General features: G+C 45.4%; 1 protein-coding gene across 25 annotated transcripts in view; it reads right to left on the bottom strand.

The window, feature by feature from the left end:
• Positions 1–15,488, bottom strand: part of LOC138637428 (titin homolog) — a 1,151,517-nt gene that overhangs the window by 974,249 nt on the left and 161,780 nt on the right. For all 25 annotated transcript variants that reach the window (XM_069726100.1, XM_069726106.1, XM_069726124.1 and 22 more), the window contains one exon: positions 6,978–7,037. In XM_069726100.1, the coding sequence (XP_069582201.1) occupies positions 6,978–7,037 (60 nt within the window). The remainder of the gene's footprint in view (positions 1–6,977; positions 7,038–15,488) is intronic.

The raw sequence follows: 15,488 nt of genomic DNA, 5'->3' as shown, positions 1-15,488 counted from the left end.
GTTAAGGTAAGGTAAGTATTTAAACTTTGCAAGTGCTGTGATCCTGAGCAAGCAGGGGGGGCCCACTCATTGGCATTGGCACTGGCACAGGGCCCCTCAAAGTACGGCGGTGTGTTTGCACGGCGGGGGCGCCTCCCACCGGCAGCGACACTTTTGCGTACTATGAGGGGCCCTGTGCCAGTGACGTCGTCAACTAGTATTCCTCCCCCCACCTGATGAAGGAACCTGCACTTTCATCTGCACCTTCCTCTTTGTCCCTGTGTAAGGTGGTATGGTATGCGGGAAGAGGAACCTGACTTTCAGCAGGGTCACAATCATGCTGTGTAGCGTGCACGGGGAATGTTGCGTTATGGGTCAATGTACCAGCAGACTCATCTATCACTGGCTGGGCAATCGGCAGGATGAGGAGGAAACACAGATATAGGCCCAAAGAATAAAGTGGTTTAAATGCAGTTCAAAATTGGTAATAGGACTAACCAGGGGGCATTGCTTTTTTCAGTGGAGGACAACTGTAATGAGAGGCTGACACAGAGAGTAGGCCCAAATCAGTAATTAGTCTAAATGCAGTTCGAAATTGGCAACAGTAGTAAACAGGCGGCACAGCTTTGTTCAGTGGAGGAGAACAGCAAGGAGCGGCAGACACCAATAGTAGGCCCCAACCCAACTAGTAGGCCAAATGCAGTCTAACATTAACAACTACTTAACGAGAGCCTGAAAATGGAATTTCAGGACAGGAAACCAGGAGAACAGCAAGGAGCGGCATACACCGTTAGTAGGCCCCAACCCAACTAGTACGCCAAATGCAGTTGTTCCATTTAACAACTATTTAACAAGAGCCTGAAGATAGAAGCTCAGGAAAGGCAACCTGGAGAACACCTTGGAGCGGAAGACACCGTCTCTACAACCCAGACCCAACTTGTAGGCCGAATGCAGTGTTGTTTTTAACAACTACTTAAGAAGAGCCTCAAGATTGAAGCAATGGAGAGGCAACCTGGGGAACACCTTGGAATGGAACACACCGTCTCTACACCCCTGACCCAACTTGTAGGCCGCATGCACTGTTGTTTTCAACAACTACTAAACGAGAGCCAGAAGATTGAAGCAATGGAGAGGCAACCTGGAGAACACCTTGGAGCGGCAGACACTGGTAGTAGGCCCCAACCCAAGTACTAGCCCCACTGCAGTTAGATTTACAAAAAAATACTAAACAAGAGCCTGAAGATCAAAGCTCAGAAAAGGCAACCCGGAGAACACCTTGGAGCGGCAGACACTGGTAGTAAAGTTTAGGCACACAGGGTCTCTCCAAACGCGACATGGTGTCCGCTAACGATGGAGATAATTTTTCATTCAAAAAGTCAAATGGCGCTCCTTCCCTTCCGAGCTTTACCATGTGCCCAAACAGTGGTTTACCCCCACATGTGAGGTATTTGTGCTCAGGAGAAACTGCCCAACAAATTTTACGATCCATTTTATCCTGTTGTCCATGTGAAAATGAAAAATTGAGGCTAAAAGAATTTTTGTGTGAAAAAAAGTACTTTTTCATTTTTACGGATCAATTTGTGAAGCACCTGGGGGTTCAAAGTGCTCACTATGCATCTAGATAAGTTCCTTGGGGCGTCTAGTTTCCAAAATGGGGTCACTTGTGGGGGAGCTCCAATTTTTAGGCACGCGGGGGCTCTCCAAACGTTACATGGTGTCCGCTAAAGAGTGGAGCCAATTTTTCATTCAAAAAGTCAAATGGCGCTCCTTCCCTTCCGAGCCCTGCCGTGCGCCCAAACAGTGGTTTACCCCCACATATGAGGAATCAGCGTACTCAGGACAAATTGGACAACAACTTTCGTGGTTCAGTTTCTCCTTTTACCATTGGGAAAATAAAAAAATTGTTGCTAAAAGATAATTTTTGTGACTAAAAAGTTAAATGTTCATTTTTTCCTTCCATGTTGCTTCTACTGCTGTGAAGTACCTGAAGGGTTAATAAACTTCTTGAATGTGGTTTTGAGTACCTTGAGGGGTGCATTTTTTAGAATGGTGTAACTTTTGGGTATTTTCAGCCATATAGACCCCTCAAACTGACTTCAAATGTGAGGTGGTCCCTAAAAAAATGGTTTTGTAAATTTCGTTGTAAAAATGAGAAATCGCTGGTCAAATTTTAACCCTTATAACTTCCTAGCAAAAAAAAAATTTGTTTCCAAAATTGTGCTGATGTAAAGTAGACTTGTGGGAAATGTTACTTATTAACTATTTTGTGTCACATAACTCTCTGGTTTAACAGAATAAAAATTAAAAATGTGAAAATTGCGAAATTTTCAACATTTTCACCAAATTTCCGTTTTTATGACAAATAAACGCAGAATTTATTGACCAAAATTTACCACTAACATGAAACCCAATATGTCACGAAAAAACAGTCTCAGAACCGCTAGGATTCGTTGAAGTGCTCCTGAGTTATTGCCTTATAAAGGGACACTGGTCAGAATTGCAAAAAACGGCAAGGTCTTTAAGGTCAAAATAGGCTGGGTCGTGAAGGGGTTAAATAAAAAGTGTGGACAAACAAACAAGATAGCTGTGCAGAAAGGAAGGAACAACAGGATTTGTGCTTTGAAAAAAGCAGTTGGTTTGCACAGCGGCGTACACACAGCAATGCAGCTATCAGGGAGCCTTCTAGGGCAGCCCAATGAGCTACAGCGCTGAGGAAAAAAAATGTTGCTTCCACTGTCCCTGCAAACAAAAGGTGGTGTTGGACAGTGGAAATCGCTACAGCACAAGCGGTTTGGTGGTTAATGGACCCTGCCTAACACTATCCCTGCTTCTGAAGAAGCGGCAGCAACCTCTCCCTATGCTCAGATCAGCAGCAGTAAGATGGCGGTCGGCGGGAACGCCCCTTTATAGCCCCTGTGATGCTGCAGACAGCAAGCCAATCACTGCAATGCCCTTCTCTAAGATGGTGGGGACCAGGACCTATGTCATCACGCTGCCCACACTCTGCGTCCACCTTCATTGGCTGAGAAATGGCGCTTTTCTCGTCATTGAAACGCGACTTTGGCACGAAAGTCGCGTACCGCATGGCCGACCCCGCACAGGGGTCGGGTTTCATGAAACCCGTCTTTGCCAAAAGTCGGCGACTTTTGAAAATGAACGATCCGTTTCGCTCAACCCTAGTTGTCACCACCTATAGCAGAGAATACAACCAGATTAAGACGATTATCAATAAATATTAGCCAATGCTCAAAAGTGATCTATCTATCCCATATCTATCTATCATCTATCTACTGTATCTATCTATCTACCTATCCCATATCTATCTATCTATCTATCTATCTATCTATCTATCCCATATCTATCCTTGTATCTATCTATCTATCTATCTATCTACTGTATCTACCTATCTATCTATCTATCTATCTATCTACAGTATATATCTATCTACCTATCCCATATCTATCTATCTATCTATCTATCTACCTATCCCATATCTATCTATCTATCTATCTATCTATCTATCTCAAATCTTCAATCACACTTATTATAACATAAAGTAATTCTAGTTATAATATTAAATTAATCAGACAATATTGTTCTCATATTTAGATGATATGTGTTTTTTGTTTCAAAATATTTTGTCAAAATATTGGTTAGTGAGTGAAAAGGGTTTATAAACAGTAAGGAAAAATAAAACTGTTAACATAATTAAAGTGCCAACTTTGAAGGAAGAGACACTTCATTTCTAACACTGTGTCGCTCCCATTTCCCACTGGGGAGGTGAGATTGATAGGAACAGCTGAAGGTACGGCTGTTGCAGTGATCCTGTTTGTGGTGACATTTGTGAAGGATTTAGACTAGGGCTGTGTATCATGTTCTCTTACTGACTCAGGTCTGTGAAGGTATTAGCTATATAGGAAGCTTGCATTAGCATTACAGGAAGGTGAGGTTAAGTGGCTAGTAAACTGTTATATGTTATACTGTTATGTGTTATACCTTATCTTTTCCGCAAGACTAATTTAGTGTTCACCTACCAAACTTCATAAAAAAAAGTGAAGGGTAACTAAATGAATGTGATAAGTGGTTGTACTGTTAAATGTATTGCTGGATATTAGAGGAAGAAATTGTTAATGTCTATATATATATTGACCTGCTATTGACTTTGGTGTAAACTACAAATTGGGGTACATTTCTGGATAAACTTTAATCCACTAAAGTGGCATAACTCTTCAAAAATTTGATGAGAGAACGTAGCCACCCGCCATCCCACCCATTATCCTAATGTACCGGCATAGCTGGCTGGTGAACATAAGCAGATCAAGCAAAATTCGTATTGGCCTGCTTGCACGTATTTTCAGGAACATTGCACAAGGAAGTTATTGTCTACAAATGTAAGGTCCATAATTATGTTGTGGGATTTATCTAGATCCCAGAGTATACAAAGTGAATGATGTAAAAAAATAAAAAAAAATCTTTAATCACCTTACTACTCACCGGATCCTCTGCTCTTCATCATCACTCATCTGGTCCTCTCATTATTTTCATATCACCGCCTCTCATGCTAAATTCATATTCATCTCATAATAGGCAGGACGCATGGCTCTGATGAGGCCTGGAGGGGTACCATGACCTTATCTGGTGATTTCAATGCAGGCAGCATCTTTTTAAGATGATCTAGGACCAGATGGGTGATGGTGAGAAGCAGATGAGCTAGTGAGGTGAGCGGTAAGGTAACTATAAGGATTTCTTTTTTATTTTTTCCCCTTTAGATGATCCTTAACAGTCCAGAAAAATGGTTGCCTCTGGTCACTATTTTTGTTAATTCCGCATGGAAATTTATGATGATAAACAATTTGCAGTATGACCAATGCGTATTTTTGTAAAATTCGAGAAGATTTCAAGTCCACTTGAAATTACTTGCTCAACTCTACTGGCCGAGACTGGTGTGAAAGTGCCAGAAGTAAAAAGATTACAAAACTATTGTTACTTTTTATTAAGGTGTTTTACTCCAAAATTCTGGCATAAACCCACTTATGAATTATCCCCTCTATCTCAATCTAAATTTCATTTTCACATTGTTACTTAGCTTAATTATTAAATAGAATATTTTTCATGTTACGTACTAAAGCTATATCAAATAAACTATTTGGAATTATTACATTTACATAAAACTATTAAGGCTAGGTTCACCTTTATACATCTGCAAACATATGGCACATGCATCAATTTCATTAGGAATGTGTGCATACATGTGCAATATGTCTACCTACTAGAGATGATCAAACAATTTGAAATTCAAATTTGACAAATTTGCGGACTAATCCAATAAAATGTGACTTGCGGCAAATATATTTGCCATGAATCACAATACTAGACATCCAAAACGCATTGATAAGATCTTGTCTATTCATCCGCATCCAAAACAAGCTTTTTTATGGTGCCCGTTTTTATGTAATTTTACTTATGAAGAAGAAATTTTTTTATCAACCATCACAGTGTTGAAATTATTTTTCATGGTGACAATAACATTTAAGTTCAACAAAAATTATAAAGAAGGTGAGTTTTATAGAAAAATTGATGCACTGTACGCAATAAATTTTACTTTTGAAAACTATTTGTATTTTATGCCCAAACCTGGTAGGGATGGCTTCTTACTACAATTCATAATAGAGGTGAAGGTATCTTTCATTGAGACTGAGAGCACATAACTTTTTTTACAAAAGCCAGTACAATCCAAGTGGTCTGGCATCAATTGAGGTGAACTTGAACGTTTGCGAATACAATTGCCACATAATTGGATGATTGAACGCATGTTTTTTAGGTACTCAAAGAGTGAACTGATGATCAATTAAGGAAGAGGATGCAGTGTATGGAGACTAGTGACAGGGATGACGACAATGCTGGTGCAGAGTTGGTGCTAGAAAGTCGATTGTGAGAAGCCTTGCTCATCTTGTTGGTCAGTTTGCTTTATCCACATAAGCAGGTTATGCCATTTCATATGCTGATTGAGTGACATATATCCTAGCCCATGAGTGCCTGGATGTACCCAGATTATTTTAGAACAGCACAGTCTGCACCCTGCAATAGATTGGTCCACTCACAACTTGCAAAAGAATTCCCACACCTGAGATGCCCTCACAGTGGACAACCACCACAACTTTCAGGCACTGTTGTTCCTCTTAAACCAACAGCGTGACATGACTTGCTCCCGAGCAGGCTGCAAAACAAGAATATTCTGCACTAGTGATGAGCGAGTATACTTGTTGCTCGGGTTTTCCTGAGCACGTTCAGGTGGTCTCCGTGTATTTGTTAGTGCTCGGAGATTTAGTTTTGCTCACTGCAGCTGCATGATTTACAGCTGCTAGACAGGCTGAATACATGTGAGGAATGCCTGTTTGTTAAGGAATTCCCACATGTATTCAGGCTGTCCAACAGCCGTAAATCATGCAGCTGCAGTGAGGAAAACTAAATCTCCGAGCACTAACAAATACTCGGAGATCACCCGAGCATGCTTGGGGAGACCCGAGCAACAATGTTATTCACTCATCACTATTCTGCACTATAGGATGTTTTAGCCGCATGTCATCTTCATTGTGTATCACCAAGGCTAACACCCTCTTCCTCCGATGACATGACCTCATTGGTTCCCCTTTCTAATTCCCAGGTCTTTTCCACTACATAATCATCATCAATGTCACCTCACTTAGGCTCCAAGGCTAATATGTCATATCAATGATAAAATAAGCATAAACCCCCAAAAATATTTTCAGATGTTGACCTCAATATACACAGTGAAACTGGTCACCAGCCACAATTCTTATTTGCCAGCTCATTGCAGTAAATGTTTCTATAATATTTATAATGTAAAAGTGTGAAATATAGTTGCTGCTTATAGTATTTATTATTCTTTCATTTTTTCATTGCCTGCTTACTACCAGCATTGCTAAAATAAGCTGTAAAATCATATCACTGTGATAAAGAAAAAAATCTTTTGTTACCTTTGGCAGGGGTCTTTTTCTCTGGTTTTTCCTTTACTTCAGGCTTTGGTATTTGAATTTCTAAAATACAAATTGTAATTCATGATTCATATAAATTCTCATTTGAACCAGTGTAAACTGCAACCTACATTTCTAGATATCAGTCAACTAAATTTTTTAGCGCAATAAGTCTGCCCTTTGCATCTATTGTTGCAGGTTAGCCACATTCAGTCCTCATGGAGCTTAGCTGCAATACCAGGCACAGGCAATCAGACTTGGACAGGACCGTAGGGTGACCGGTCAATTCCCCGGTTGACCCCTGATCAAGGGTACAATGATTGTGGTCACAGAGGCCACTGCTGACGGAAAAAAATATAAACCTTTTCTGTTATCCCAGACAGCATGGGACCCAACCTAATCTTGCTAATTTGCAGGAGCTTGGGCTTTCATCCCCCAACATACAAGTACAATACTTCAGTATTAAAGCCCATGGTCAAGCAATGTACATGTTTGCAGCTTGATTGTTATTTTAATATTTTTTTTAACTATATGTCTAACCCTATATATATATATATGTATATATATTTCAAACCTTACTAATCACATGCTTATTCTTTTTATTAATAGGTAGCACAAAAAGCTGACAAACAGCATTTATAAAAATGTGCTTAAATTATAATTTCAAGAAAAATGTGGACTTGTTGCATATTTATAATCGCCAATAATATTGTGAGCGAAGATAAAAAAAAAACATTGTGGCATCTACTAGATAGTGTGGTTCAGACAGCATGCCGCATTAACTTTCCGTCTTCTGTCACTGTAAAAGATTGAGTACCCTGCATTTTCTCATCCCTAGTCCAGGATGCGGAACATCATCCATTTCCAGTAAGATGGAGTTTGGAAACATGCCTCGCTTCTCTCTATTAGGAATAGTTGATTCAATTCTGGTAAGTACATGACATAAAATATTTTTTATCACAGCAATTACCAGGGTCAGACTGCTGATATAAATGAATAGAAACACTAAGTAGTTAAGGTGCATAGTATGTGTTTTATACTTTCAGATGTCATTAGCATATTGTCTTCTAGACAGATGACTGAATGGCCTCTATTTTTGAACCTCCTTTTCGAATAGGACTGCAGAAGCAGTGAAAAATATCTTTGACTGGTCATGCCTTCTACTTCAAACCTTCATGTGATCAATTGAGGAACCCTAAAGTGAATTTAACACTAGTTATTTGCTACGTCATCTGAGAGCAGTATGCTATAGAAACCGAGACTCTGATTACAGCGATATGTCACTCACTGGCCTGCTTGCGGTGGTTGTGATAAAATCACTGTTTTATCAGCAGAACATTATCACTAGTGGACTAGTAAACCTGCTGCTGTTTAGTCCAAACACGCCCCTACCATTGATTGGCAGCTTTCTGCCTATGGACAGTCCATATATAAAGCTTCCAATCAGTGGTGTGGGTGGGGTTATACAGAGCTCAGCATTCAGAGAACTGCTAGATCTGCAGCAGAGAGAACAGTGATTTTATCTAAACTGTAACAAGCAGCCTAGTAAGTGACACATCGGTACAATCAGGGTTACTATTCCTAGATCATGCTGCTCTCAGCAAAAATCCTGGTTACAGATTCCATTTAAGGCCTGAATGTTTTTGACATATGATGTTTTTATGTCTTTGGAGTTTTGAGGAAACTAATGCAAACATACAGTGGGTACGGAAAGTATTCAGACACTGTTAGGACTGGCGGAACGCACCAAGACAGATGGTATAGATGCGTTCGCAGTCCGGGGTCCACCGTGCAGGTGAAAACCTGCTGCTAGCAATTAGCAGACTATATGGCGGTCACTTAGAGTATACACGCGTGGGTTAACCTCACCCAGCGTGAAAGAAGCAATCCTGTTAAGGCACAGGACCGCGGCACCGCATCTAAAGCGCGAGCAAGTAGTCAGCGAACTCAACCCCAACTGGGATTGAAGTCCGATTAGACCCTTGCTGGCGCAACACCGCAACTGGGTGTGAAATGAAACAGAAGAGCATGCAGTGCCGCACTGACGAACGCCACTAACCACCCAGGCTTGGGTAAGGAAAGCACAGAGGAAGTGCACGGCGCCGTACTGGCGGTCACAGCAACTGGACGCTATAATGTGTGACTAGTGCTGTAGGATAAGTCGGGCGCTAGGTAGCAGCCATACACCTTCCGCGAACAGTCATACTATAGGGTAGGGGTATCCAAGGACGACTTGCACTCACAACATACACACATTAGCAATTGTTTGACAATACTAGCGCATGGCCGTGCGGTCATGCGCAGTTTATATAGCAGCAGCACAGGAAGTGGCCACAGCACTTTTGCCCTTCTAGGACCTGCCAAGAGGACCAATGGAATGTGCTGCAGAACCTGAGCACATGACCCTCGATCTCCAACGGGAGACCTTACGCTGGACATGCTCACTACGTGCAGACAAGGACTTAGTCCCAGAGAAGTCCGCTCGCTGCTGACCAGCACAGACTTTAATAGCAGAGACTGGAGAAGCAGCAGTAACTCTCAGAACAGAGTGAGAATGAGCAAGAGGCTGGGACCGACGTCCTTGCTGAGCAGACTCCACTGCGGCTGGACAAGAATGGGAGACCGCAGCGGAGGTGGCTCAAGATTCCCCCTGTGCAGAAGCGGGAACTCGACCCCTAACATTATCCCCCTCCTTGGGCCTCGCTACGTTCGAAGGCAGCAATGAGCTGCGGAGCCCGAATGTGCTCAGCAGGCTCCCAGGACCTATCCTCAGGGCCGTAACCCTTCCAGTCCACCAAAAAAAATTTTTTGCCACGTACCACCTTGCACCCCAAGATAGCGTTCACCTCGAAATCGTCCGTAGACGAACCCGATGTCCCGGCAGATGACTCAAAAAACCGAGACATGTATATGGGCTTAAGGAGGGACACATGAAAGGTGTCGGTGATACCAAGGCGTGGAGGAAGGGCCAGACGGTAGACCACAGGATTAACCTGTTCGAGGACCTTGAAGGGACCCAAGTAGCGAGGAGCAAATTTAGTGGACTCAATTCGCAGCCTGATGTTATGGGCGGAGAGCCACACCAAGTCGCCAGGAGCAAAGGACGGGGCGGGGCACCGATGAGCATCGGCGGAGGACCTCATTCTCTCCTTAGAGGCCCGAATGGCATCCTGAGTGCGGTCCCAAATATCCCGTGCCTCCACAGCCCAGTCTGCCACCCTGGAGTCTGCGGAAGACACGGGCATAGGCACAGGTACCCGTGGATGCTGACCATAGTTGAGGAGGAATGGGGTTTGTCCAGTGGAGTCGGCTACGGCGTTGTTCAGCGCAAACTCTGCCCATGATAGCAAGGATGCCCAGTCATCCTGCCTGGCTGAAACAAAATGTCGCAGGTATGTGACCAAGGTCTGGTTGGCCCTCTCTACCAACCCATTCGTCTCGGGATGATAAGCGGAAGAGAGATTCAACTCAATACTGAGAAGACGACACAGCTCTCTCCAGAACCGAGACGCAAACTGGGGACCCCGGTCACTGACAATTTTGTCAGGCATACCATGTAGGCGGAAGATGTGCTTAATGAACAATGCAGCCAAGGCCCGTGCAGAAGGTAACCGTGGTAGCGGCACCAAATGCACCATTTTCGAGAAATGATCGGTGATGACCCAAATGATGGTACAGCCGCGAGACTTGGGCAAACCCACGACAAAGTCCATCCCGACCATCTCCCAGGGCCTATCTGCCACCAGCAAGGGATAGAGCAACCCAGCTGGCCTTTGACGCGGAGATTTATTTTTGGCGCAGGAGACACACACCAGAATATAATCCCTGACATCCCGGACCATATGCGGCCACCAGTACGTTCTCGCCAGTAGCTCAGATGTCCTCTTTGTCCCAAAGTGTCCACCCACTCTGGACGAATGAGCCCAAGAGAGAACCTCCGGTCGCAAATTAATGGGCACAAAAGTCTTGCCCGGAGGCACAGACTCAAGCGAAACCGGTGCTACGGTTCTCAGGCTCTCAGAGGGAACAATAAGCCGAGGCTCCTCTTCCTCCTCTTCAGTTGACATAAGGGAGCGAGAGAGAGCATCAGCACGAATATTCTTCTCCCCGGCGAGAAAATGAAGAGAAAAGTGGAACCGGGAAAAGAACAAGGACCATCTGGCTTGGCGAGAATTTAGCCGCTGGGCTGTCTGTAAGTAGACCAAATTTTTGTGGTCAGTGTAAACCTGGAAGGGAAACCGCGCACCTTCCAGAAGATGTCTCCACTCTGAAAAGGCCAACTTCATTGCTAGCAGCTCCCTATCCCCGATGGAGTAGTTTCTCTCCGCTGGCGAGAAAGTCTTAGAGAAGAAGAAGCATGGATGCTTCCGACCTTGAGCATCCTTCTGGTAGAGGACTGCTCCAGCACCAACGGACGAGGCATCCACCTCCATTAGGAATGGCTTATCCACATCGGGACGATGTAAGATGGGAGCGCTAGCAAAGTGGGACTTAATAGAAGTGAAGGCCTTGGAGACCTCTTCCGACCACAATTTAGGATTCGCTCCCTTCTTGGTGAGGGCTACCAAGGGAGCTACCAGAGTTGAGAAGTGGGGAATGAACTGGCGGTAATAGTTAATGAACCCCATAAAGCGCTGCACCGCTTTAAGAGAATGGGGCTCTTGCCAGTCCATCACAGCCTGTAGTTTGGCAGGATCCATAGCCAATCCCTGGGCGGAGATGATATAGCCCAGGAACGGCAAAGACTCCTGCTCAAACATACACTTCTCCAACTTAGCGTAAAGAGAGTTTGCCCGTAGGAGGTCGAAGACTCTGCCAACATCTCTCCGGTGGGAGTCAGTATCTGGAGAAAAGATGAGAATATCATCCAGATAGACTACAACTGAGGTGGAAAGCATATCCCGGAAGATGTCGTTGACAAAGTCTTGAAAAACGGCTGGGGCATTACAGAGCCCGAAGGGCATCACCAGATACTCATAGTGCCCATCTCTGGTGTTAAACGCCGTTTTCCATTCGTCCCCCTCACGGATGCGAATCAGGTTGTAAGCACCCCGCAGATCTAATTTAGTAAATACCCTTGCTCCCCGAAGCCTATCGAAGAGCTCAGATATCAAGGGCAAAGGATACTTGTTCTTAACGGTGATAGCGTTAAGACCCCTGTAGTCTATGCATGGACGTAGCTCCCCATTCTTCTTCTGCACGAAGAAGAACCCTGCCCCAGCAGGTGACACTGACTTCCTGATAAACCCTCTTGCCAGATTCTCTTGAATGTACTGAGACATGGCCTCCGTCTCCGGGAGAGATAATGGATAAACTCGACCCCGGGGAGGCTCCGCACCAGGCAAGAGATCGATAGGACAGTCATAGGGGCGATGGGGCGGAAGGGTCTCCGCCGCCTTCTTGGAGAACACATCTGCGTAAGACCAATATTGCTTGGGGAGAGAGGATAGATCTGCGGGTACCTCAGTAGTAGCAACCTGAACGCACTCTCGGTGACACCTACCCCCACATGATTCACCGCATCCCAGAATTCTGCCTGAGGACCACTCGATGTGAGGAGAGTGGTACCGTAGCCAAGGTATCCCCAACAGGACCTCATCAATACCCTCAGGAATGACGAGCAGAGAAATATTCTCCTGATGGGATGGCGACAGGGACAGAGTAACAGGGATGGTCTGATGTGTTATCTGTGCAGGGAGTGTCGACCCATTAACCACTCGTACCGTTACTGGTTGAGATAGCATAACCAGGGGTATTGCGTGACTTTGGGCGAAGGCAGAAGACATAAAATTGCCCTCCGCCCCAGAATCCACGCAGAGGTCTACCGAGTGGGAGGATGAGCCAAAGGTAATTGTCCCCTTAAAGGACAATTTGGAGGCAAACGTCGCAGTGTCTAGTGCACCTCCACCTACTACCACTAGACGCTGACGTTTCCTCGACCGCTGATGACATCTGGTGGCAAGATGTCCTGACTGTTGGCAAACATGGCAACCCTGGAGTGCATGAGCGGACTTAGATCCCGCTCGTGACACCACCTTAGGTTCCTGGAACTCAGGAGCCTGAACTGGAGATTCCAAAGGTTTGGCAAAGGTGGGAGCCAGCCGAAACCTCTGCCTACACTGGGCTCGCTCTAACCTCCGCTCGTGAAAACGGAGGTCAATGCGAGTAGATACTGCTATTAACTCCTCCAGTGTGGCGGGAATCTCCCTAGTGGCCAGAGCATCCTTAACGTGGTCAGCCAGCCCCCTCCAAAATATAGGGATAAGGGCTTTATCCGACCACTCCAGCTCAGATGCCAGAGTGCGGAAATGGACGGCAAAAAGGCTGACCAAGGACGAGCCCTGAGTCAGTGCCAACAGTTGGAGCGCCGTGTCATGGGTGACACGAGGTCCTAGAAAGACCTGTTTCAGAGTGCTCAGGAATAACGGAGCACTCTGCACCACATGATCGCCACGCTCCCACAGCGGCGTAGCCCACTGCAACGCCCTGTCCGACAATAAGGAAATTAGAAAGCCCACCTTAGCCCGCTCTGTAGGGAAACGAGAGGCCAGAAGCTTGAGATGTATTGAGCACTGACTCACGAAACCCCTACAGGACTTACTGTCACCAGAAAATTTCTCTGGTAGCGGGAGGCGAGATAGCGTCGGTACAGGAGCGGCAGTGGACAAGGTAGCTGCAGCCACACTTGCAGCCTGAACAGCGACAGCAGTAACATCCACAGCTGAGGTTGAACGCTCAAGAGCCGCCAACCTTCCCTCCAGCTGCTGGATGTACCGCTGTAAACGCTGGTCGTCCGCCATTTTACTAGCCAGACCCGGGCGCTAGTATTCTGTTAGGACTGGCGGAACGCACCAAGACAGATGGTATAGATGCGTTCGCAGTCCGGGGTCCACCGTGCAGGTGAAAACCTGCTGCTAGCAATTAGCAGACTACATGGCGGTACACTTAGAGTATACACGCGTGGGTTAACCTCACCCAGCGTGAAAGAAGCAATCCTGTTAAGGCACAGGACCGCGGCACCGCACCTGAAGCGCGAGCAAGTAGTCAGCGAACTCAACCCCAACTGGGATTGAAGTCCGATTAGACCCTTTCTGGCGCAACACCGCAACTGGGTGTGAAATGAAACAGAAGAGCATGCAGTGCCGCACTGACGAACGCCACTAACCACCCAGGCTTGGGTAAGGAAAGCACAGAGGAAGTGCACGGCGCCGTACTGGCGGTCACAGCAACTGGACGCTATAATGTGTGACTAGTGCTGTAGGATAAGTCGGGCGCTAGGTAGCAGCCATACTCCTTCCGCGAACAGTCATACTATAGGGTAGGGGTATCCAAGGACGACTTGCACTCACAACATACACACATTAGCAATTGTTTGACAATACTAGCGCATGGCCGTGCGGTCATGCGCAGTTTATATAGCAGCAGCACAGGAAGTGGCCACAGCACTTTTGCCCTTCTAGGACCTGCCAAGAGGACCAATGGAATGTGCTGCAGAACCTGAGCACATGACCCTCGATCTCCAACGGGAGACCTTACGCTGGGCATGCTCACTACGTGCAGACAAGGACTTAGTCCCAGAGAAGTCCGCTCGCTGCTGACCAGCACAGACTTTAATAGCAGAGACTGGAGAAGCAGCAGTAACTCTCAGAACAGAGTGAGAATGAGCAAGAGGCTGGGACCGACGTCCTTGCTGAGCAGACTCCACTGCGGCTGGACAAGAATGGGAGACCGCAGCGGAGGTGGCTCGAGATTCCCCCTGTGCAGAAGCGGGAACTCGACCCCTAACAGACACCTTTAAATTTTTCACTCTTGTTTCATTGCAGCCATTTGGTAAATTCAAAAAAGTTAATTTATTCTCATTAATGCAAACTCTGCACCCCATCTTGACTGAAAAAAACAAAAATGTAGACATTTTTGCAAATTTAATAAAAAAGGAAAAAATGAAATATCACATGATCATAAGTATTCAGACCCTTTGCTCAGACACTCATATATAAGTCACGTGCTGTCCATTTCCTTATGATCCTCCTTGAGATGGTTCTACTCCTACATTGGAGTCCAGCTATGTTTAATTAAACTCATAGGACTTAATTTGGAAAGCTACACACCTGTCTATATAAGACCTCACACCTCACAGTGCATGTCAGTCCAAATGAGAATCATGAGGTCAAAGGAACTGATCAAGGAGCTCAGAGACAGAATTGTGGCAAGACACAGATCTAGCAAAAAGTGACAAAAGAATTTCTGCAGTACTCAAGGTTCCTGAGAGCACAGTGGCCTCCACAATCCTTAAATGCAAGAAGTTTGAGACCACCAGAAGTCTTCCTAGACCTGACCGTCCATCCAAGCTGAGTAATCATGGGAGAAGAGCCTTGGTGATAAAGGTAAAGAAGAACCACAAGATCACTGTGGCTGAGCTCCAGAGATGCAGTAGGGATATGGGAGAAAGTTCCACAAAGTCAACTATCACTGCCGCCCTCCACCAGTCAGGCCTTTATGGCAGAGTGGCCCGAC

The sequence above is a fragment of the Ranitomeya imitator genome, chromosome 5 (assembly GCF_032444005.1).
Source record: "Ranitomeya imitator isolate aRanImi1 chromosome 5, aRanImi1.pri, whole genome shotgun sequence".
Taxonomy (NCBI): Eukaryota; Metazoa; Chordata; class Amphibia; order Anura; family Dendrobatidae; genus Ranitomeya; species Ranitomeya imitator.
Note: the sequence above shows the minus strand (reverse complement) of the source record. Positions and strands in the feature narration are given on the sequence as shown.